General features: G+C 58.9%; 1 protein-coding gene across 1 annotated transcript in view; it reads left to right on the top strand.

Annotated features, from left to right (window-relative positions):
- The window catches only part of LOC125026975 (extensin-like), a 33,255-nt gene extending 10,961 nt beyond the window's left edge, over positions 1-22,294 (top strand). Inside the window, exons 5-14 of the mRNA XM_047615581.1 lie at positions 4,849-4,979; positions 10,440-10,565; positions 13,526-14,108; positions 15,061-15,177; positions 16,806-16,908; positions 17,175-17,371; positions 19,446-19,668; positions 19,787-19,985; positions 20,564-21,172; positions 22,088-22,294. Coding sequence (XP_047471537.1) covers positions 4,849-4,979; positions 10,440-10,565; positions 13,526-14,108; positions 15,061-15,177; positions 16,806-16,908; positions 17,175-17,371; positions 19,446-19,668; positions 19,787-19,985; positions 20,564-21,172; positions 22,088-22,294 — 2,495 coding nt within the window. The remainder of the gene's footprint in view (positions 1-4,848; positions 4,980-10,439; positions 10,566-13,525; positions 14,109-15,060; positions 15,178-16,805; positions 16,909-17,174; positions 17,372-19,445; positions 19,669-19,786; positions 19,986-20,563; positions 21,173-22,087) is intronic.
- The last annotated feature ends 206 nt before the right edge of the window (positions 22,295-22,500 follow it).

Below are 22,500 nucleotides of genomic sequence, written 5' to 3'. Positions count from 1 at the left end.
CCTGTTGGGTCCAGCGTGGGCATGGGTTGTCGTGCGCGCCGTACTAGATGAAAAAAGTAACAAAGCGAGGAGCAAAACGTCAAGCAGAATGCATAATGAAGGAAAATAAAGTGAATGAACAAATGCACGAAAACCATTATTTAATAGAAAAATAAATGAACGAAAAAAAAGGATGAATGAGAAATGAACGAAAAAAATAAAAATAAAAACAATGAACGATAAAATTATGAATGAGAAATGAAACGAAAAAAAGGAAATTGGAATGAAACCTTAATGAAAGGAAATAAAGTTATAACGAAAAAAGAACGATAAAAAATAAAAATAAAAAGTAGAATGAAAAAACGAATACAAAAAATTAATAGAATGGAAAAAAATAAAAAAAATAAAGTAATAATGAAAAACGAATGAAAAAAAAGCAAAGTAGAAGATTAAAAACGGGGGAAAAATATAGCTTTCTAGTGGCGTCTCTTAATGAACTTATAACTTTTCTTTGTAGCGTGATCTTCGTAAAGTAACCTGGGGCGTTTTTTTTATTTTTTAAAATTTATTTCTATTTTTTTTTTTTAATCGCTTGAGGAAAGTAAAAGGAAGTTTACCAAAAAAGAAGATACATAGAGAAGGAGGAAGAGGTGGAGGAAAAAGAAGAAGGAGAAGAAGACGAAGAGGAAGAGGAGTAGTAAGAGGTGGAAGAAGAAGAAAAGGAAATGGGAAAAGAAGAGGAGGAGGAGGAGGAGGAGGAGGAAGAGGTGGAGGAAGAAGAAGAAGGAGAAGAAGACGAAGAGGAGGAGGAGGAATAGGAAGAGGTGGAGGAAGAAGAAGAAGGAGAAGAAGACGAAGAGGAGGAGGAGGAATAGGAAGAGGTGGAGGAAGAGGAATACAGAGAATAAGAATATGAGGAGGAGGAGGAGGAGGCGGAAGAGGTGGAGGAAGAAGAAAAAGGAGAAGAAGACGAAGAGGAGAAGGAGGAAGAGGTAGAGGAAGAAGAAGGAGAAGAAGACGAAGAGGAGGAGGAGGACGAAGAGGTGAAGGAAGAAGAAGAAGGAGAAGAAGACGAAGAGGAGGAGGAGGAATAGGAAGAGGTGGAGGACGAGGTAAGAGGAGAAGAATAAGAGAGGAGAGGAGAGGAGCTAAGAGGTGCAGGAAGAAGAAAAATAAAGTGGGATAAAAAAGGAGGAGAAGAGTAAAAGGAGATAGAGGAAAAGGAAGAGAAGAAAGGGAGAAGGTGCTGAGCGTGCGAAGAGGATGAAGAGGAGGAGGATGAAGTGGAGGGAGGAGGAGGAGGAGGAAGAAGAAGAGAAGAGAAAAAAAAAGAAGAAAAGGAAAAGGAGGAGGGGGGATATGAAGAAGAAGAAGAAGGAGAAAAAAGGAATAGAAAGGAAGAGCAAGAAAAGAAAAAGAAGAAGAAGAAGAACATAAAGAAGAAGAAGAAGAAGTAAGAAAATAAAGAAGAAGAAGAAGAAAAAGAAGAAGAAAGGAAAAGAAGGAGGAAAAAAAGAAGAAGAAGAAGAAGAAGAAAAAAGAAAAGATAAAAAAAGAAAACAAAAAGCAGAAAGAGAAGGCGGCGACAACGAAGAAAAAAAAAAACAATGATAATGATAATAATAATAATAATAATAATAACAACAACAACAACAACAACAACAACAACAACAACAACAATAATACTAATACTACTACTACTAATAAAAATAATGAGCAACAGAGATACGTAAAGACGAAGATTAACAAAGGACTTAGAAGACGCTTTCAGTAGTCCAGTAAGAGTTGCCGTTGCTACTGATCTTCAAAAACAAACAAACGCGGACTACAGTTATTTTTTTTCTTTCTTTTTTTCCCCTTTTTTTCCCCTGTTTTTAGTTTTTTTTTTTTTTTTTTTTTTTTTTTTTTTTTTTTTATTTTTTTCTTTTTTTTTTTATTTTTTTTTTTTTTTTCCTTTTTTTTCGTGTTTTTTTTTTGTGTGTGCGGGGAACCCAAAACCCGTTTGGTGAACACCTGACGGCTTCCAATGTGATTGTGTGGAGGAGAGAGGGGGGGGAAGGAGGGATGGAGAGGGTGAGGGAGGGGGGGAGGGAGAGTTGCAAAGAGGGAGGGGAATGGGGTAGGAGAGAGGAGTGGAGGAGGGAAGGGGGGAGGGAGGAGGGAGGGGAGAGGGATTGCGAGGAGGAAGGGGAGGGTAGAAGGAGGTGATGAAGGGAGTCGGTTAGAAGAGAAGGAGGTAGCGGAGGAGGGGGTAGAAGAGAAGGAGGCGGAGGAAGGAGGGGGGGAGGAGAGAGGAGTGGGGTGGAGGGGAGGGAGAGGATGAAGGCGGGAGAGAAGGAGAGGGAGGGAGGAGGAGGAGGGAGGAGGGAGGAGGAGGAGGAGAGGAGGAGGAGGAGGAAGAGGAGGATGAGTAGAAAGAGGGAGGGGGAGGGAGAGTGGAGGAGGGAGGGGGCGAGAGAGAAGGAGGTGGAGGAAGGAGGAGGGAGGGGAGAGATGGAGAAAGGAGTGGGAGAAGGAGGAGGAGGAGGAAGGAGAGATTTGGAGGAGGAAGAGGGGAGAAGGAGGAAAAGAAGGAGGAAGAGAGGGGCAGATAGGAGGAGAGGAAAGAGTTGGAAGAAGAGGAAGGAATAAGGGGGGGGGTGCAGGAAAAGGTGTATGAAGGATATAAAGGAGAGGTCAAAAGGGAGGAGGAAGAAGGGTGAAGGACAAAGGCAGGTGCAAAGAAGGATGAGGGATGGAGAGGGTCAGGTAGAACAATGCGAGTAGGTTGTGGGTCTGGTAGAAGGAGGAGAAGGAAGAAAAGGATGAGTAGATGCGGGGGAGAGGAAGGGGATGAGACAAGGGGAAGGAGTAAGAAGGAGGCTGAGGACGGAGTAGGAGGACGGGGTGGGTAGGAGGAGTGAGGATACTGAGGAGAGGCGGCTGAAGCGGCTTTTAGGCTGAAAAGGGAAGTATAAAAGGGCAGGAGGGACAGAGGAGGAGGGAGCGTATGGAGGAGAGGAGGAGGCTAGATGCTGTATGAGTAGGAGTAGGAGTAGATGAGTGATATAGGGAGGGTGAAGGAGGGAACGAATGAGGAGTTGGGGGTTGGAGTGCAGGGCAGGGGTAGTAGATGTTGAGTAAGGTAGGATCCACAAATGAAGAAAGGACCAATAAAAAGCTTTTCTTTCTCGTCTCCCCCCACGCTCTCCCACTCTCACTCACTCTACAACTCTCTCTCGCACCTCACCACACACACTCTCTCTCGCTCCTCCAACTCACTATCACTCTCTCTCATCTCTCTCTCTCTCTCTCGCTCCCAACTCTCAAATCGAACAACCCCCCCCCCACCCCCCCCATCATCCCTCCTAACCCCTACCAACCCTCCCCCCTACCCCTACCTGCCCCACCCCCCCTCCCCCACCCCATAATCGACGCTATCAGCCACACAATTATCCCCTCATCTCCACACACCGTCTCCCCACAACCCATCATCCTCATCCCCTCCGCAACACAACCCCCCCCAATCGATCCCAATCCGCCAAAACCTCACATCCCCAACCCCACATTCGAATCCTAACCATCAACGCCCAACAAATCCCCCACCCACTCATCCCATCCACCCATCCCCACCCCAACCCCCCCCACACCCCCCACGCCCCACCCTCTCTCTGCATCTCACCTACAACCGCTCCCCCCCCACCCCCACTACTCCCCACCCCTCCCTCCCATCCCCCCAATCAAACCCAACCCCCACCCCCACTCCCCCGACCGCGCCCATCCCCCCCACAACAGCCCAAACTTCTCCACCAACCCAAACTCACCTCCCGCTCCAACCCCCATCACCCACCTTCCCCCCCCCCCCCCTCCATACATCCAATCCTCCCCCTAATGGACACCACCCTAGGTGCCCCCCACACCCCAATAAACACCCCCCACAAACCCCCAACCCACCACCCGCCCAATCACCCTTCAACCCAGTTCTAACAACCTCGCCCCACGCCCTCCTTCACCCAACCAAAACACTATCCACCTCACCCAACCAAAACCCTCAACACCCCCTCTCCATCCCCATCACCCACCGACCATCCAAACAACTCAGCGCCGACCATCCCCCGAACCCAACCCATCCCTTCCCACTACCCCTCGCCCGCCCACGTTCCAAACCCAGGCCGTCCGCCCACCCCTTCATCCCCTCACCCTATCTATTAACCACCCCCGCCCGTACCACACGCTATCCCCCACCTCTCCCACCCCTTCTATCACCCCGTACTCCGCCCCCCCCCCCCCGTCTTAGGCCACACCAACACCCCCCAAACACAATCCCAACCACACACCCCCCCCCGCACCCTCGACACTCTATCGCATTCATCAAAACCCCCGCCACATACCACAACCGACCCCCCAATCACCGCAATCTGACCCACGCGTGCCCCTCCCGCCTACTAATCACAACTCCCAATGCATCCCCCCCGAAATCATCTACCACCCCACCTCCGCATCACCCCACACCCCCGCGTCTCCCTCTCAGCACACGCCCATCGCCCCCCTCACCACACCCTTCCCCCCCTCCACCACCCCCCCCCCCCCCAAACCCCCCCCCACTCCATCCCACCACCCACTCCACCCCCGCTCGAACACCACCACCCCCGACTATCCCCTCCTCACCTCCCCACCCGCCCCCACCTCCCAATACCCATTCCCCCCTACACCCTCTCTATCACCCATACCGACGCCCTCAACCCAATCTAACTCATCCGGCCCCCTATCCCCCACCTCACCACTCCCCGCCCCCTCATCCCCCCACCCCACGCCACTCGGCCCCCCCGCCGCTCTATCCCACCACGTATATCCCCCCCGCCACAACCCCCCCCCCAACGAACCCACAAGCCCAATCCACCACAACATCCACACGACGCCGGGCATCTCTATCCCCCCCCAGATCGACATACCTACATCCTCCACCCCATCCACCATTCAATCCCCGGATCCCCGACCCCCCTAATATCCCTCTCCCCCCCGTAGACCATCGCCCCCCAACCCACCCCATAATCCTCCTCAGGACTCTGCCCTCCACACTCATCCATCCACTCACCTCGCTACTCACGCTCCACACAGGATACCACACCTACTCCACAGCCCACCCCTCCCTCCCACCCCCCAAATACTATCCGCGCACACACCCACCCTCCATCGCTAAAAACATCCCCCCCACCCCCCGCTACCGCAAAAACCATCCCCCCGGACTCTATCTAAAATCACCATCCCAACCTCCCCTGGAACCCGTTCGCCCCCCCAACCCATCCCGTGCCCATCCCATCATCGCCAAACAACACCTCCCCCCCGATCACCGCACACCACCCCCAGCCTCAACCATCCCCCTACAAGACACCCCCACCAGCCCCACCCACCTCCCCCTCACCAAGCACGAAAGAACCAACAAACAACAAGCACAACCACCCCCTCTATCAATCACCCAACACCAACCGGCCTCCACACAATTCCACCCCCACTCCCCATCCACACCACCCCTATCCCCCCATCTATCCATCCCCCCTGCCTCTATCATCCCATATAATCCTCCCCCCCTTCCTACTCACCACAACCCGCATCCTCCCCCGTACTCCACCCCCACTACCCCAGAACCTCCCGCCACACCCCAACAAACCGTCCCCCGCCTCATCACCACCCCACCATCTATCCCAATCCAACCACCCCACCCTCTATCCACACCACACAACTCCATCCACACCACCGTAACCCCCACCTCACCCCCCATCCTCTCGCGCCCCCCCAGCCCCACATAGCCCCCCCATAACAATTCCCCAAATCTCACCCCCCCCCCTCCCACCCATCAGCTCTCACCCAGACGCCAACCACCGGCACTCCACCAACTCCGCATCTTTCAATCCAGATCCCATCACACTCCAAGCCTACACTCCCCCCCCCCCCTCTCTCACAAAACAATCTCCCCCATCGCACCGCCCACTCCACTCAAATCCCCCCCCCCCCCCCGATCACCAGCCTCACAATCCGCCCACCCACACCGCACTATCCCAACACCAAACCTCATACCGCTGCGCCATACCGAACCACGCCCCTCCCACCATACCTCGACTCACGACCCAACGCCCCACACCCTATCAACCACTACATCACGAACCCTCTACCCTAGACTCACACCCCCCACCACTCCACCGCATCCATCCATCCCCCCCCAATCTACCCTCCCCCCCCCCCCGCAATCAAAATCGCAACTGCTCGCTACACCAACTAGTCCCCCACAGATCACCCAACCCAACGGACACATCCTATCTCCCACCCCAACCCCCAATCAACCGTACACACCCCTCCCCCCTATCGAATCGACAATCACCCCCCCAATCCATCACCCCCGCCGCCCAACCCCTGATCCCCAATCCCCTACTCCGTATCCATCCCACAGTCACCCCCATCCTCCACACCACCACAACCCCCATTCGCGGATATCCTTACCCCAATCGAAATATCTATCTCCCCATCCAGCCCACATCCCATCCCGCCCCAGTCAATGAGAAACGCAAAGCTCTCCTAAACCCCATCTATCTTGCTCCACCCAACCAGCCCCCGTACCATACCCTCCCCATCACTCCCGCCACTTCATCTCCGCATCTCGATATCCGATCCCTACCCCCCTCACCTCTCCCCACCCTAATCCCCCCCCCCAACCCCAATCCACCACAACCCACAACATCCAGCCCATACACAATACCCATCCTTCCTTACCACTATCCCTATCAAAAAAATCCCACATCCATCCCCACAGCATATCCATCCCTATCCTTCTCCCATCACGTCGCTAACCCCAGTCTCACAATCCCACCCTAAACACGCCCCCCTCCATCCTGCTCTACAAGCTATCCCCCCCATCCCTAACCCAACCCACCCCACCCATCCCCGATCCCAATCGGATCCAACACCCACCCCCCATCCCCTATCCCAACAATCTCCCTTAATCGCCCACAAACCCCCCATCCGCTCCCCACACCCCTCTTCCTACCCAAACACTACCATCACACACTCACTAAATAATCCTCCCCCCATCCCCGGTCTCACGCCAACACCAGCCCGCCCGCCTCCCTCCTCAACCCCCCCACCCCTCAACCGCACCCTATCCCATCACGCACCATCCCCCTCCTCAAAACCCCTCCCCCCGCAACCCGGCACCCCTCCAATCTAACAATCGAATCATCATCACAGCTCCACCGATCACCTGCCCCCATCCACCCCCCCAATCAATCCCCACAAGAGGCCCTGCGCCCCACACCCTCTATCACCCCCACCCGCCCCCCCCCGCGCATACAATCAACAAAAGCCAACCCCCGCACCTCCACCCGACCCACACACCACCATAAATCGCCGTCTCCCGACCCCCATCCCCCCACCAGAACACTAAAACAATATCCCCCTCCCCGCCCCACCTCACACAATCCCTCTATCCCGCCCCCCCCAACCTCTAACCCACCCCAAACCCTATCCCACACCCCGCACACCCATACCACATCCCGCCCACCGAACATCCATCCCTCTCCCTATCGACACACAACGTCTCCCACCTACTACCCGCCATCCCCATCACCCCCTCCACACCCTCAACATCTCCACCTATTCACAAATCACGTCCCCCATCCCACACTCCTCCTAGTCCCCCACATCTCCATCCCTCCTATCCCACTCGAACTCTCCCCACGCCCTTCCCCTATCATCTCACCCAACCACACCCCATCAGCCCCGGCCCACACTGCCCCCTCACGGTTCTCACCCAACGGCACCCCTCCCACCCCCGACCCCCCCAACCACACCCACCAACCACCACACCTGCCCACTCCCCCCATTCAAAACCATCACATCAAATCCATCATTCTCCCCCACCTTTCTAAATCGCTCCACACTAAACGCCAAATACACCCGCACCCACCCCCATCCCACCACAACCTCCCACCCAATCCTCAAGATCACTATGGCTGTCCCATCCTGCTATCCACCCCTCCACCCACCACCCTCTATCATCACATCAACCCACCCCTACACTCCAAAAATTTTCATCTCAATCGATCCAAAAGCGGTCCGTCACCATCCATGGCCCCCCCCCCCCGACGCACCTCGTAACTCACTCCCCCACCACAGCAACTTCCACACCTATCCCACAACCTACCTCCACCTATTCCCGCCAACCCACCAGCCCAAAACCGCCCCTCTCTATCCCCCCCTCACCCCCTCCGTACGTCCCCACATCCATCAATCACGTACGCTCCCCCCAAACACAATCCCCTACAGTCCCGCCCCCCTGCCATTCCATCATCCGACCAAGCCTCTATCACGCTCTCCCTAACGTAATCGGACGCCTCTCTATCTCCCCATCACTATCCAAAAAGATCCCATCAAATCCCATCCCCCCCCCCAATACACACCCACCACACTAACCACATCCCCTCCATCCCTTCTCTATCTCCCCCACCTGACCACATCGCATCCTCACCCCACAAAACCTCCCCCCCCCTCCTCTCCCCCCCCATTCATCACCAATTTATCACCCTTCCCCCCCTCACGCTACTCAACCCCACCTCACCCTCCCACAAGACACCACACCCCCCCCCCCCCCCCCCACCATTACTCCCTCCCCCTATCTACCCAATCATCCCCTATCGCATCCATCGACTATCCCCCATTAGCCAGCACGGAACACCAATCCACTCTATCATCCTCATCCCCACCCCGACTCAAACCTCACCCTCCACATCATCCAACCCACGATCCCCCACATCAACATCCCAATACACGCTCCCCCATCCCCCCCACCATCCCACCCGAAAAAGCCCCCCCCATCCGCCCCCCCACCCTACCCACACCCAACAACATTCACGATCTATCCCCACGATTCCCCCCCCCCCGACCACCCCAACAAACCCCCCATCCCCCCCCCCCCACCCCCCACCCACCCCACTCCCCCAACCCCCGCCCCCCCACGAGGAAATCCCGCACCCCGCACCCCCACCACACCCCACCCACTCCGATCAACATCACCCCCCCGCAACCCACTATCTCCTATCACCTCACTCCCCCAACCAATAAACAACCCATCTCCACACCAATCTCCAGACTCCCGCTCATATCCCCTCTCTACGCCCCATCAACTACCCTATCAAAACAAAATCCACAACTCTCAGCCTCCGCACCAACCACCCTCCCTTATCCAACCCCTAACGCCCTCCCCCACGGACACCCCCCCATCCCAACACAATCACACTACGCGCAACCATCGCAGCTGCTCACCTCCAGCACACAAGCACCCCTCCATCGTAGCCCCTACCACTCATACCGCGCACCCCAAGCACAGTACCCCCACCGCACTCCACCCACCCCCGACCCCCCCACCCAGCATCCCGAGCAAACACCGCCACACCATCCCCCCCCCCCCCCCACCCCAGACCAGCACAACCCACCCACTCCCCCCCTAACCCCCCTCCTCCGCCCCTCCGCCACACAAACCTATCATCTCCCCTATCATCCTACCCACCCCCCCACCACGTTTAATCCTCCATCTCATCACTCATTCCACCCCCCTCTCCTCCCAACCTACATATAACACCACCCCATCGAAACCCGTTCGACAACCAGTCAACCCAAACCAACACCAGCTAATCGAAACCAAATCCCCGACCCTCCCTCCATCACATTCCTCGGCCGCCACCCCCACCCCCCATCACCTCGTCTCTATCACTCTCACAACCACCACCGCCATCTCCAGCCATCCCACATCCAACCCCCCTCCCTCAACCCACCCACACCTTTCACCCAATCCCACCCACTCCCCCACTCCATGCCAACCCGTGCCCCGAACACCCCCATCCAACCCTCACCCCCCCCCCCCCAACGACCCCGCCGACTCCGCCCCATACCCCCCTAACACCCAGCCATCCCATCATCCATCCCCGGACCCCCTCTTTCTATCACCAAACATCCCGGTACATCCCCCGCCCACTCTCTACTTATCCCCTCCCTAACCCCATCTCATCCCTCCCCAGCCCCACATATCCGCCTATCACATATCCCATCCCAAATACCCAACAACATACCCTCCCAAAAATACACCACCCACACCCATCCCCCACCCCCCATCCCCCCATCCACATACCCACGAACCCTCTCCTCCATCCGCACACCCCCACCCCCCACTAACATACATTCTTCATCCTGGATCTATCCCTCCACCCAATATCCTACTCTCAGCACCCCACACCCCCTACGCCACTTCTATCCCCCCTCTCCATCCTCCACAATCTCCAAGCCCCCCACTCCCCCCCAACCCACCAATCCGCCTCCATCCCCAACAAGCTCCCATCCCCGTCCCCATACACTGAATCCCACCCCCTCCCCCCCCAGCTCCCAAGCACCCCACCCCCATATATCACCCCCCCAAACTCACCCCACGACACCTCCAGCCCCCTACCCACCATCACCGCATCCCACTTCAGTTCCTCACAACCCATCCGAATCCACCCACCCCACCAGCCCCTGCCCCAACACCCAATCCCCCCTCATCCAACTCTATCTCACCCATCCCAACGGCTCACTCATCTCGCCCCCTACCCTATCATCCTCACCAACTAAACTCTCCCTACCCACAACCCCACCTCCCACCTCTCCTCCCCCCCCACTCAAAACCACATCCACCTCACCCGAATATCACCTACTCCCTCAAAAACCCCCCCCCCATCAACCCCCTCCACGAGCCTATCCCATCCATCCCGCCCACTATCCCAACTCCTCACCCCACATCATCCTCTCCATCTCAATCCAACGCACCCCATCCCCACCACACCTCCGACCGCACACACACCCAAATCCACCCCCCCCTCTCTCACCATCCCCATCTCCCCCCCCACAAAACACCCACATAACAACCAATCCTCATTCGCCCCCCCACACACACCCCCCCCGCGCGCCCCACTCACATCCATCAACCTTCCCCGGCCCGCCCCATCCTCTCCAAATACCACACCTGCACCCCACAACTCCCCCTTATCCTACCCACATCCGCCACTCCCCAAACCCCTACTTCCCCCCACTCCACCCCATCTCTCATATAACACTCTATCCCATCCCCCACCCCCCCCCCCCACCAGACCTGACCCTCCCGCTCCCATCCACCCCCCTCCGATCGCCCCTCCTCTGCCCATCCCACGCCGCCCCGCCCAACGCCCCCCCACAGACCCTGACACGCGATCTACAACCCCACTGCCCAATCCCACCACCCGAACTCTCCTATCCCGTCCCCACTCTATCCCTCACCGTCCCTATCAAACATAGATCCTCCCCCAACCATCCCACCCATCCCAAACAATCGCCGTCACTCGCCCTGACCCAAACCAATCACACCAAACACTAACGCCACCCGCACTCCTCCAAAAATATCCCCCCCCATCATCCACCTCTAGCCTCCCAACCCTCTCCCCCGCTACCCCAACTCCCATCCAACCCCCATCTACCCTCACCACCGCTCATTCCTACGGCCCACCCCCACCCCCAAACCCCTCCGACATCCACCACTAAATCACCCCTCCCCCCCCACCCATCCCGTCCCTACCCCCTACACCCCCGCTACCCCCCCTCACCATCGCACAAGACCACCCTGCCCAACCAGCATCACGCGACACCAACGCCCAGTACCCGCACCACCCCACACCCAACCCCATATCTTAATCCGGATCCACATCCACCCACTCCAACAACCCCACCCCCAGCCCATCCCCCCCTCCACCCTCCGCTCTCCAACATCCAGGACATCCATCCACCTCCCCCGATCAACAAACCCCCATCTGTCTCTCACCTTACCCTCCCAACTAAATCGCAATTCCCCATCCAAACCTCTAACCATCAACCCCGACCCCCCTCAATCACCACACCCACTTCCGAACCCACGCTCTACTACATCCCTCCTCGTGACCAACCGACGCCCTCTCCCCACACACCACCAAACCACAACTCCTCATTTCCACATTCCGATCCCTCAACCAGATCACGGACCATCCCACAACGACCCTCCAAACAAACCTCACTCACCCTCAAGCCCGCCCTACAACTTCCGCCCCCTGCAGGACTCCAACCTACTCCCCCACCGCACAATCCATCTAATACAACCCTCCATCCCGCTCACCCGCGCCCAATCACACACCCCCCCCCCCGCCAACCGACTGCCCCAACACCTCCCAAACCCTCATCCACACCACCCGACAACCCCTCCCTCCCCCCGCCCCCCAAATCCCCCCCCACTATCCCCCTAACCCCATACTCGCCCCCCCCGCACCAACACGAGTCCCCACACATCCCCTCATCCCCTTCCCCCACACACCCACCGCACCCCCCCCAACCCACTCACCCCGCTCAATCCCCACACCCCTCGACCCACCCCACCCCCCACCAAGCTAATCATAGCCCCTCCCCAACACCCCCAACATCCTCAACACCCTCACCAATCCCAACCCAGACATATACACCGCCACCCCCTCCACACCACCACCTTTCATAACCCAGCCCAGCACCAACTTCACCCCAGCACAAACAACCCTCCTCAAACAAGCAATCCTATCTCAAACTAGCCCAACCCCATCCCAACCATCTCTCCCCTCTTCCCCACCGCACCATCAGGATCCACCCACGCCCACCCACGCACCCCCAAAACTCCCCCCGCCAAACGCACACATAAAGATCCGCTCCCCCGCCCCTCCACCCGCCTATCACCAAACGTCCCAGCCTCCAACCTCCAACATCCCACATCTATATCAAATCCACCCCAGTATCCCCCGGCCCCCCACCCCCCCACCTCCCTCACTCCCACAAAGCATCATATCTAACACCCCAAACATCACCAAACTCCATCATCCACGCCCCGCCCCAAACCAATCTCACACCGTAATCACCCCATTACCTCAACCCCACACCTCAATCAAACACCCCCGACACAAACCGAACCGATCCCGCATCATCCCCTATCCGCCACCCAACCATCGAACCCGCGCTGGGGCGCACACCCGCACCCCCTCCACCAATCCATCCACAATCCCTCCACTCTAACCCCCACCGTAACCACCCTCCCCCCGTCACAACCGACCACCAAGGCCTAAGCACACCACAGACGCGTACCCCCACACAAAACGACCCACCCTTACCCCGATCCATCATCATCTGCCGCATACCCACCATCGCCACCCCCCCCCCCCCCACTCCCCCCAACATCCTCCCCCCACCCCTCCCACCCCTCCTTCCCTCCACACGAGTCATACACCCGTCCACCATCTTTCATAGTCGAACCTCGGCCCCGACTTCCTCTCCATCTCTCGCTATCCGCTAAGCACCACTCCGCTACCCGCTATCGCCACCGAAGCCGACCATTCCATACAAACACATCCAACTGACCCCACCGACACTCCTAATCCTCCCTCCCCACCCCCCCCCATCCACACCACCCCCCCCCAACCACCCCCCCACCCTCCAGCTATCCAGCATTCACTCTCCCCAATCCACACAGCACCGCCTCCAACAGTCCGCTACCCCATCCCTCCGTCACCCCGAATCCCACATCACACCCCCCAGGACAGAATCACCCACCCGACAGTCACCCCCTCCAAAAACCTCCCCAACCCCTAAGCCACCCCGACCCAACCACCCATATCTCTACAGAACCAACACCTACACACACAAAAATCCATCCTCCACCCACCCCCCGCTTCCCCACATCATCTGCGCCACCACGCCCCCACAAAATCACTCGTCGAGACACATCCCTCAACCCGCCCCCATCCACCACCCAGCTCCCCATCCCCCCCGAACCTCCCCCTCCATACCTTCTCCATCCCGTCTCCTACCGAACCCACCGCCACCAGGCAAACCTTCGGCCTCTCTCCAACGAAACCCCGTCCACAGCTTCATCCCCGAACAACATCCCCACCCCACCCACTACCCCGCCGCCCGACCCAGCCCTCTGTCAACACTGTCAACCATCTACCCAGTCACCCCACCGCACCAACACACTCGCCCATCGCCCCCGACTCCAACACCATCCACAATCCCTCCCACCGATCTCACCCCCAAAAACCCCACTACGTTCTCCCGTTCATCGACCCAAATCTATCCCCTACCCCCCTCCCCCCCCAAACCCAACCCAGCCCAATCAACCCCCATTAAACAAACCACCGCCCAAGACTAATCCCATCCCCTCATCGTAACCCACGCTAATCAATCCGAACACACACCACACTGTTACCCACACTCCAGTCCCTTGCCAACACCTCTCTTCCATCCTACGCGTAAATCACTTCACAACCCCCCCCCCTCCACTACCCTCCCACCATATCCAACATCCATCCCCTCACCAGAACCCAACTCCCCTCTATCTTCCCCACTCGCAACAACTCCTATCTCCCCCCCGACTCCTCACACCATCCCCATCACGGACCCCCCGAACCGTCCCCCAAACCCACCCCCACCATCATACCCCCTTACACCCTCCCGCCCCCCCAAACACCCCCCCTTCCACCACTATCCCCCCCATACACCACCCCACACTCCCCCATCGATCGCCAATAACAATCACAATCAACAGACTCTGCCCCGCAACACCACCTCCCCCACGCAACCCAACCGACCTTATCCCCTTCCCTCAACTACACCGACCCATCACCACATCCAGCCCCACCCCTAAGAGAATGCGCTCCCCAACCCCCCAAGAACCACCTCCTGACCAACCTACCAACAGCACCCCCCCCACCACGTCGCCCCCCACCCCCCGACTCAATCACTCGATATCGAAGCGCACTCCAGTCCAACCGTCAAATCCACCCGCCGAGCCCAAATACAACACACACCCCCGGGCGCCTCGACTTCACCCCCCGACCGGGTCTGACTTCTCTCCCCCCCGCTCCTGAACTACAAACCACAGCCCCCCATATCCCCGTCTGTCACACCCCGCTTACCCCACACCCCCCCCCCACCGCACGCATCCCACTCCCCGCATTCACCCCCCCTCACCCCCCCCCTCCACCTCGAACCCTCCGCCATCTCCAGACCACATCCAAACCCTCAGCCCCATTAAGAACACCACCAGCCCCACCCCAGGTACACCCCCCACACCCCACCCCTCAGCACACCCGCTGCCACCCGCGCCCGCCCCCGGTCCCACACGTCAGCCGCGACCAGCTCCCGCACTCCCCATCTACCACACCACCCCACTACCCCTCCTCACCAACGGATTCCACTCATCGACCACCACTCCCCTCCCCTTAATGGACCCCAGGATCCCCTACCAAAAACGCACACACGGATCACTCACACACCTCCCACAATCCCCCACACCCCAATGGTACGCTACACCCCCCAGGCGCCCCCCAGCGCTCACCCCCCCCCCCAAACCCGCCCGCACCACCTCCCTCAACCCCCCCCCCTCCCCGTCACCCCTCCCATCCTTCCGTTCCCCCATCCTCCTCCCTAATCATCCATACAACCCAACAAACCTATCCACAAGACCAGTACACCCCAAATCACATCTAATCAACCCCTCCTATCCCAGGCTCTATACAAGTCCCACTTCAACCACCCCCCACCCCGGCCTACCACCCCACATCATCCGCTTCCCTCGAGTCGCCAAACCCCAAGAAGCCCCGCCGATCACCCCATCCTCACCCTCGCTCACACACAAACCCCCATACACCTCCCCCCTATACAGTTCAATCTCGCCGCTCACACCCCACCCCCCCTCCAACAACCTCGTAACACCCCCGACCGAACCATCCCCCCACGTTCGCCACACACCCCCCCCCCACCCTCGCCTCACTTATCGTCCATACTCCCATCCCCCCGATCCCGCATCACCTATCCCTCAATCCAACAACTCATATCTATCCCAACCATAAACTCCCCTGCCGCCACAAACAAACCCCCGCCAATCCATCATCCCAACCATCCTCGCGACCCACACATCCAAACCAACCCACCCTACACTTACCCCACCGCCCTCGATCGCGCCATGAGCAACGATCACCCCGTCAACTCACCGCACCAACCCCCTCCACACTACCCATCACACCTACCGGCGAACACTCATCTCCCGCCCACCGCACGCCCCCGAACCACACGCCCCCACCCCCTCGCTAGCTATCGCCAAATCCGAGCCCCCCCTACGCCCCCCCACGACTTTTATCCAATCCCCCCCCCTCCCCCCACATCGAACGCGCCCGCAATAGCGAACAGGACACTATCCACCAACGCCATCCCCAAACCGACCCCCCCACTCCATCCCCCCCCCGCCCCCAACCTACATCACCTGCCAATTCACCTATCCCCCACCCCATTGCCACCGGCACCGTTAACCCCCTCCCCACCCCCGTCCAACGACCCCCCCCACCACCCAGCCCGGCCCGACAGCCGCCCGCCCGATCCAATCCCCCCCACCACCACCCATCACAGGCCCACTCCCCGCCCCCAACCACCAACCCGCCACACCCGCCCCAACATCCCCTCACAGCCCATCCCACCCGCCCGCCACACCCTGCTCTCACCAACCATCCTCACCCCTCCATGTTAGAATAAAATTAGTATAGAAAGGCCAACCACCCCACCCCGCCTCAGCACACACAACTCAAACCGCCAACACCCCCCAAAATCCATCGCTCTCCCTACCCCCACCCCTCCGACGCATCTACCTCTCCATCCTGACCCAAACCTCTCAACTATCACAACCAACCCCCCACCCCACAACCGACCCCACGCCCCCCCCCCCCCGAAATCCCACACTCCCTCATCTCCACTACCAGAAACACACCCCTACCCCCCCGGGCCCTCCCAATACCATCCCACGCAATCTCACGACCCGTCCAATCATCCGTCCCCATCCCTCAAGCCACCCGACAGTAACAGGTGACCCACAAATCCCCTCCGCCCACCCACAACCTGCAGTGCGACTCTATCTCCCGCTTCCGACGCAATCCCCTCCACACCCCCAATCCCCTCCCGTCCCCACCAATGGACATCGCAAACTCCCTCTTCCTATCTGCTCAACATCCCACTCAACTCTCACTCTCCCCCCCGCATCCACCGCCCACAACTCCCCCAACTTCTCCTATCTCAGATACCTCCTCCCAGTAATCTAACGCCCCCCCCGATCCCAATCCGCATATCTCTAGCACCAAACGCCCGATCGCTATCCGCCATAAACCACCCCGCTCATACCACCAAACCGCCAAGGACCGCACACTGCCCAACAAATCCTACACTGCTCCTCATAACGCACATCTCTATCCACCCCCCCGCCCCGACTCCCAACGAACACCTATCACTATTCCACCGCCCAACCGCTCACACACACCACTCCTGGCACCCGGCACGTCCAACCCCTCCAGCCACTCCTATCCCCCCCATCCTCGACCACCTCAACACCCACCCCGACTTTCATCCATGCTTCCCAAAACCGCCCGCCCTAGCCCCGAGACCTCCCTCGCGCCCAACCCCACATCACCCCCCAAAACAAACAATCCTCCCATCCCCCCACACCCACTCACAGAGTAGACCTATCCCCATCGCTCGGACTAGCGCACTCCACCAATCCAACTAACAACAATCTACAACTCACCCACCAACGCATCCACTCACCCCCCCCCCCCCCCCCCCTCCCACCCACTCGACACCCCGTCATCTTGACCTCCCCCCTCATCCCCGTTCAGCTATCCCCAACCTCCTCATCTGCCTCGTCCGCTATTCGTCCGCCCCCCGCCCCCCGCCACCCAGTCCCTCGAGTCAACAAAACCCCCCAATCACCCCAATCCCGCCCCCCCCGACTCGATCCCAATCCCCTCCCCCCTATCGCCCGTAACCCAATCTCCCTCCCACACACCGGACATACTCTATCCCACCCCACCATCCCTCAATCACTCTCTATCCACGCAACATCTAATCCCACCCTCTATCCCTACACACCGAACAGGCCCAACGCCGCCCTGAGACCCACCATCGAACGCCACCCCACCAACACCTCCCCCCCCTTCTCTATCCCCCCCCCCCTCCCAAAACCGACGCCCGACCTCAACCACCAGACCCGTCCCCCTCCCAACACTCAAATCGCACGCTCCTCCATATCCCCCGTCTCCAGCCCCCCCCCCAACCCCTCTATCATCCAACCACCGAGGATCACTCGCCCCATCTCATCTATCCACCGTCGCGACCCCATGCCCCACGCCCATCCGACCATAACGCATCTCGATCCCCCCACCTAGTCGCCGTCTCATCCCGACCCGACACTCCCCGAAAGGACTCCCAACACCGCCCCCTCCCATAACCCCCCCCTCATCCAATTCCCCCACTCCATCCCGTCCCCCATCAACACCCCATCCAACTCCGCCGATCCAGCCACCAACAGTGACCCAACATACTATCAACCTCCCCCACCCTACCCAGTCTACCCCTCAGTCACCAACAGGCACTAATCATACTCCTTCCCTCTCCAAATCCCCCCCTCCACCCAACAATCTCATCCGACTTCACACACAAAAAATCAGCTCGCGACGAGCCCCACCGACCCCACCAGTAAAGCGCTACCATGCCTCCAACCCCCCGCCGATCCACACACCTGATCCGGCTACATCAAGACTCTACTACCTGCATCGTCTATCTATCAATCCTACACCGCCCATCCCCAAATCACCCGTCACCCCCCAGAACACCATCCATCGCAATCCGCCAATTCTAGAAAGCAAACGCACTACCTCCTTCTAACGCCCCCCCGCACATCTCGACCCCAGCCCGCCAATCCAACCCACGTACACCTCCCCCATCCCCTTAAGACCCACAACACCTATCTCTCCCACCTCTCCCCACCCTGCCCTCCCCCCCCCGCAACACCAAGCACGCACCGACGATCACCCCCATCTTACCCCCCGCCCGACCGCCCAGACAAGCCCCCCGCCTATCCAACCACCCCCTAGCCCTCATCACCCCTCCCCACCGCACAACCACCCCCAATCCTGATTATCCCCAACCCTAACACACCCCCTCCAAATCGACACCAACAAATCCGATCTCCAAAATCCGCAGCAACACGCAGCCGTCCCATCCTCCATCCTCACACCACCCCCCCTGAACGCACCCGCCACCCCTCCCCTCCTACGAACCCTTCTATCACATCCCAACCAAGCCCCCTCGCACCATCCCCCCCCAATCAGCACACACCACTGCAACCCCCCACAATACCCCAGCCCCGATCCCCACCACAAACAACGACCGGCACCTATCAACCGCAAATCCTATCTCTATCCCCAGCGTCCACCCAAACCGACCACGCTCACGCCAACACACCCACCCCCCCACCCTCACAATCTCACAACCCTCACACATAATCACCCTCCCATCCAATGACCCCACAAACCGCGATCGACTAACTCCAATTCGCATTCGTCACCCAGCCGGTCCCCCGCGCCCCTACTACCCAACACAAAAGCCCGTCCCCGCCTCCCCCCCATTCACCACCACACCCCATAACTTCCAGGCCACCCCCCACCCGACGCTCCCACGCATCCTCTATCTCCACACCCCAACTCCCCCCGCGCACGCCCCACCACCCCGCTCCCCACCGCACCACCCAGTCAATCATCTCCCATCCACATCAACCCCACAAATCACGCAACCGTAACATCTATCTAATCGACCCCCCATCTCCCCACACCAACACACACGCGTGCACACACCCCCATCCCCCCACGAAGCATCCAACAACCTCCATCACACCCAACCCTAACCCCTCAAGCGCAGCCACTAACACTCACGCGATCCAAAGCGAAACCCAGACCCCCCCGATCTACACTCAACTCATCCCCCACGCCCACACCATGCCAATCTCTCATCCATCCACCCCACCCTGCCCCAGCAAGCTACCCCCACCAACCAGCCAACGCACCCAACCCCCCCCGGAGCACTCCATCCACTCACGCAGACCCGCAGCTATCGTAAGATATCCCCATACCCAATCCCCCCCCCCCCCCCCCCCCAAACCACCCCACATTCCAATCCCGCGCCCCACCGTCCCAAATCTCCCCCCTACCCGATACACCACCCCACTCCAATCCCACCGGACATCAGCCCAATCCAATCCCCCCACCCGATCCCCCTACCCCATATCCCACCAGCCGAAACCAGTACGTCCCACCCCACACCACCCATCCCTCCCCCAACAGACACGCCACGCCCCTACACTAGCCCATCTCACATATCGCTCCCACGCCCCCCCCTTTAACACCAAGACCAAGCCCCAACCCCGCCCACGCCACAAACCCTCCACAACCCCCAATCATCGCGACCTCCCCAACCAACAATCCCGAGCGCCCCCACAAACAACCGATTCCCCCCACCCCCCCCAACGCAAACCGCCTCCCAACCACAATCTGCGGCAGCTCTCCCCGATACCACCCAAGCCAGCCCCCATATCTCTCACAGAGACCCCCCTCCGCCTCCCCCAAAACCCCTATCAACCCTTCAAATGAACCCCCGAACCCCCCCAGCCCCAGAGCCCCCACCAATTCTCTAGGCACTCCCCATCCCCATCCCCCGCCAACCCATCCCCCGACCTCCGAACCAACAGCCCACAATCCCCCACACCCTAAACTCCCCTATCCCCCCCATCACCGCCCCTTACCTCCTCATCCCTCACATCGCTCTAACAAACCCGCTCAGCGCCCCAGCCCCCTGCTCCAAATCCCTGCGCTCCCATCGCCTACACAGCCAACGCCACTCACCCCCGAACGACCCAGCCGCCGGACACAAACCCCCGGGAACGCTCACATCCTACAACGCTAACCAAGCACGTCGCTCCACGGCGCCCCGCCCACACATCCCCTTATCCCGCAACGCCATCACGCGATCTCGACCTTATAGTGACCAATCACCCAAACCAATATCACCCGACCCACGTATCCTCCCACAACCTCAACAGGGGGGGTACCTCCCCCCAATCTCCAAATCAAAAACCCTCCAAAAATCCCACCGTTACCTTCCCACACCCACCACTACCATCCACCCCCATCCCTCCCGCATCACCCTCAAATCTACGTCAACACACCACATACCCCCATCCTCGGCCACACTACCATATCACCCGGACAGACCCTCCCCGCCACCGTCACCGCACGCCAATCCGGTAAAGAATACCCCCATCCCCACCCTGAAACTAACCCTAAATCATCCCAACTCAATCACCCCCATCCAGCCCACAAATCCCCCCCACCCATCGCCACGACCCGCACCCAACCCATCTCTCCGCCAAACGAACCACCTAACCCCCACCCCCACCCCCCCCAGCCACCTCGAAATCTCCCACCCGGAATCATACCCCTCCACTCCATCTTCTCACAACCTTCTCCTGCTGTTCCAATCCTGCGCGCCACCTCCCACTCGCACCCGCACCTCACTCTCCCCAAAAGCCCCTTCTCAAAATACGCATCCCCCCCTCCCCCCCTCCCACCCAAAAACTCTATCCCACTTCCCTAACCACCCCCCATCCCTATCACCCCCCCATCCCCTCACGCTCAATCTCATCCAACGCGCCCCAACCATCACACCCCATACCTCACTACCCCGAGCCGTTCAGCCTCCCTAAACACCCCGGGCTCATCACATAATCCGCCCCAACCCAATACCCCGTCCCATCCCCCGTCTCCCACCAACACCCGCTCCCAACTCTAGCCCACGCGCACCCGACCCATCCTCACCCTATAGTCCTCCACGAAATGACTCTACTCACACGAATCCCCCCCCCCAACCCACAACCCCCATACTCTCACCCATCCAACCCCGCCACTCCAATCTCACAATTCTTTCGAAAACTTCCCAAATAACCTATAAGTGCACAAGCGCGACCACCCGCAAACCCACCGACTCCTCCATCCCCCTCCGCCAATCCCCTCACAAAACTACACCCCAAACCAGTCCCGCCGCACTATCCCCCGTGAACTAGCAACTATCAACGCACCCCACCAACCCCCGTCACCCCGAACAACCCTCGCACCCCCCGTCCCGATGCCCCTGAAATCCAATCCGACTTTCAATTTCCCAGCTCAACCACAACCTCAGCTCCCCGCGCCCGCGATCTCTATCCGCATCTCCCGTCCCACCCATGCCGAGCTTCCCCAGATCCCCCCCACATCTCTCTCCACTCCACACCCCTATCGTCCCAATCCATCCTCCCCCACAGATCCACCCCACCCCCTTCGCCCCGCCGCCTCCAATCGCCCACTCCGCCCCAACTCCGACCCCGGGCTGAACCCTGCCTCACCCATCAGTACCACAACATGCCTCCCGCGACCCATCTCTCTCTCTCTCATCAGTCTCTCATTGTACTCGCTCTCCGCAACACTCGTCTCCTTCACTCCCTCTCTCCTTCTCTCCCCCACTCTCCACTCTCTCTCCTCATCACTCTCTATTCTCTGTCCAGTCACGTCTCTCACTCTTCTCACATCTCTCTCTCAT

The sequence above is a fragment of the Penaeus chinensis genome, chromosome 7 (assembly GCF_019202785.1).
Source record: "Penaeus chinensis breed Huanghai No. 1 chromosome 7, ASM1920278v2, whole genome shotgun sequence".
NCBI classification, from domain to species: domain Eukaryota; kingdom Metazoa; phylum Arthropoda; class Malacostraca; order Decapoda; family Penaeidae; genus Penaeus; species Penaeus chinensis.
This window is presented reverse-complemented; position numbering and strand designations above follow the sequence as displayed.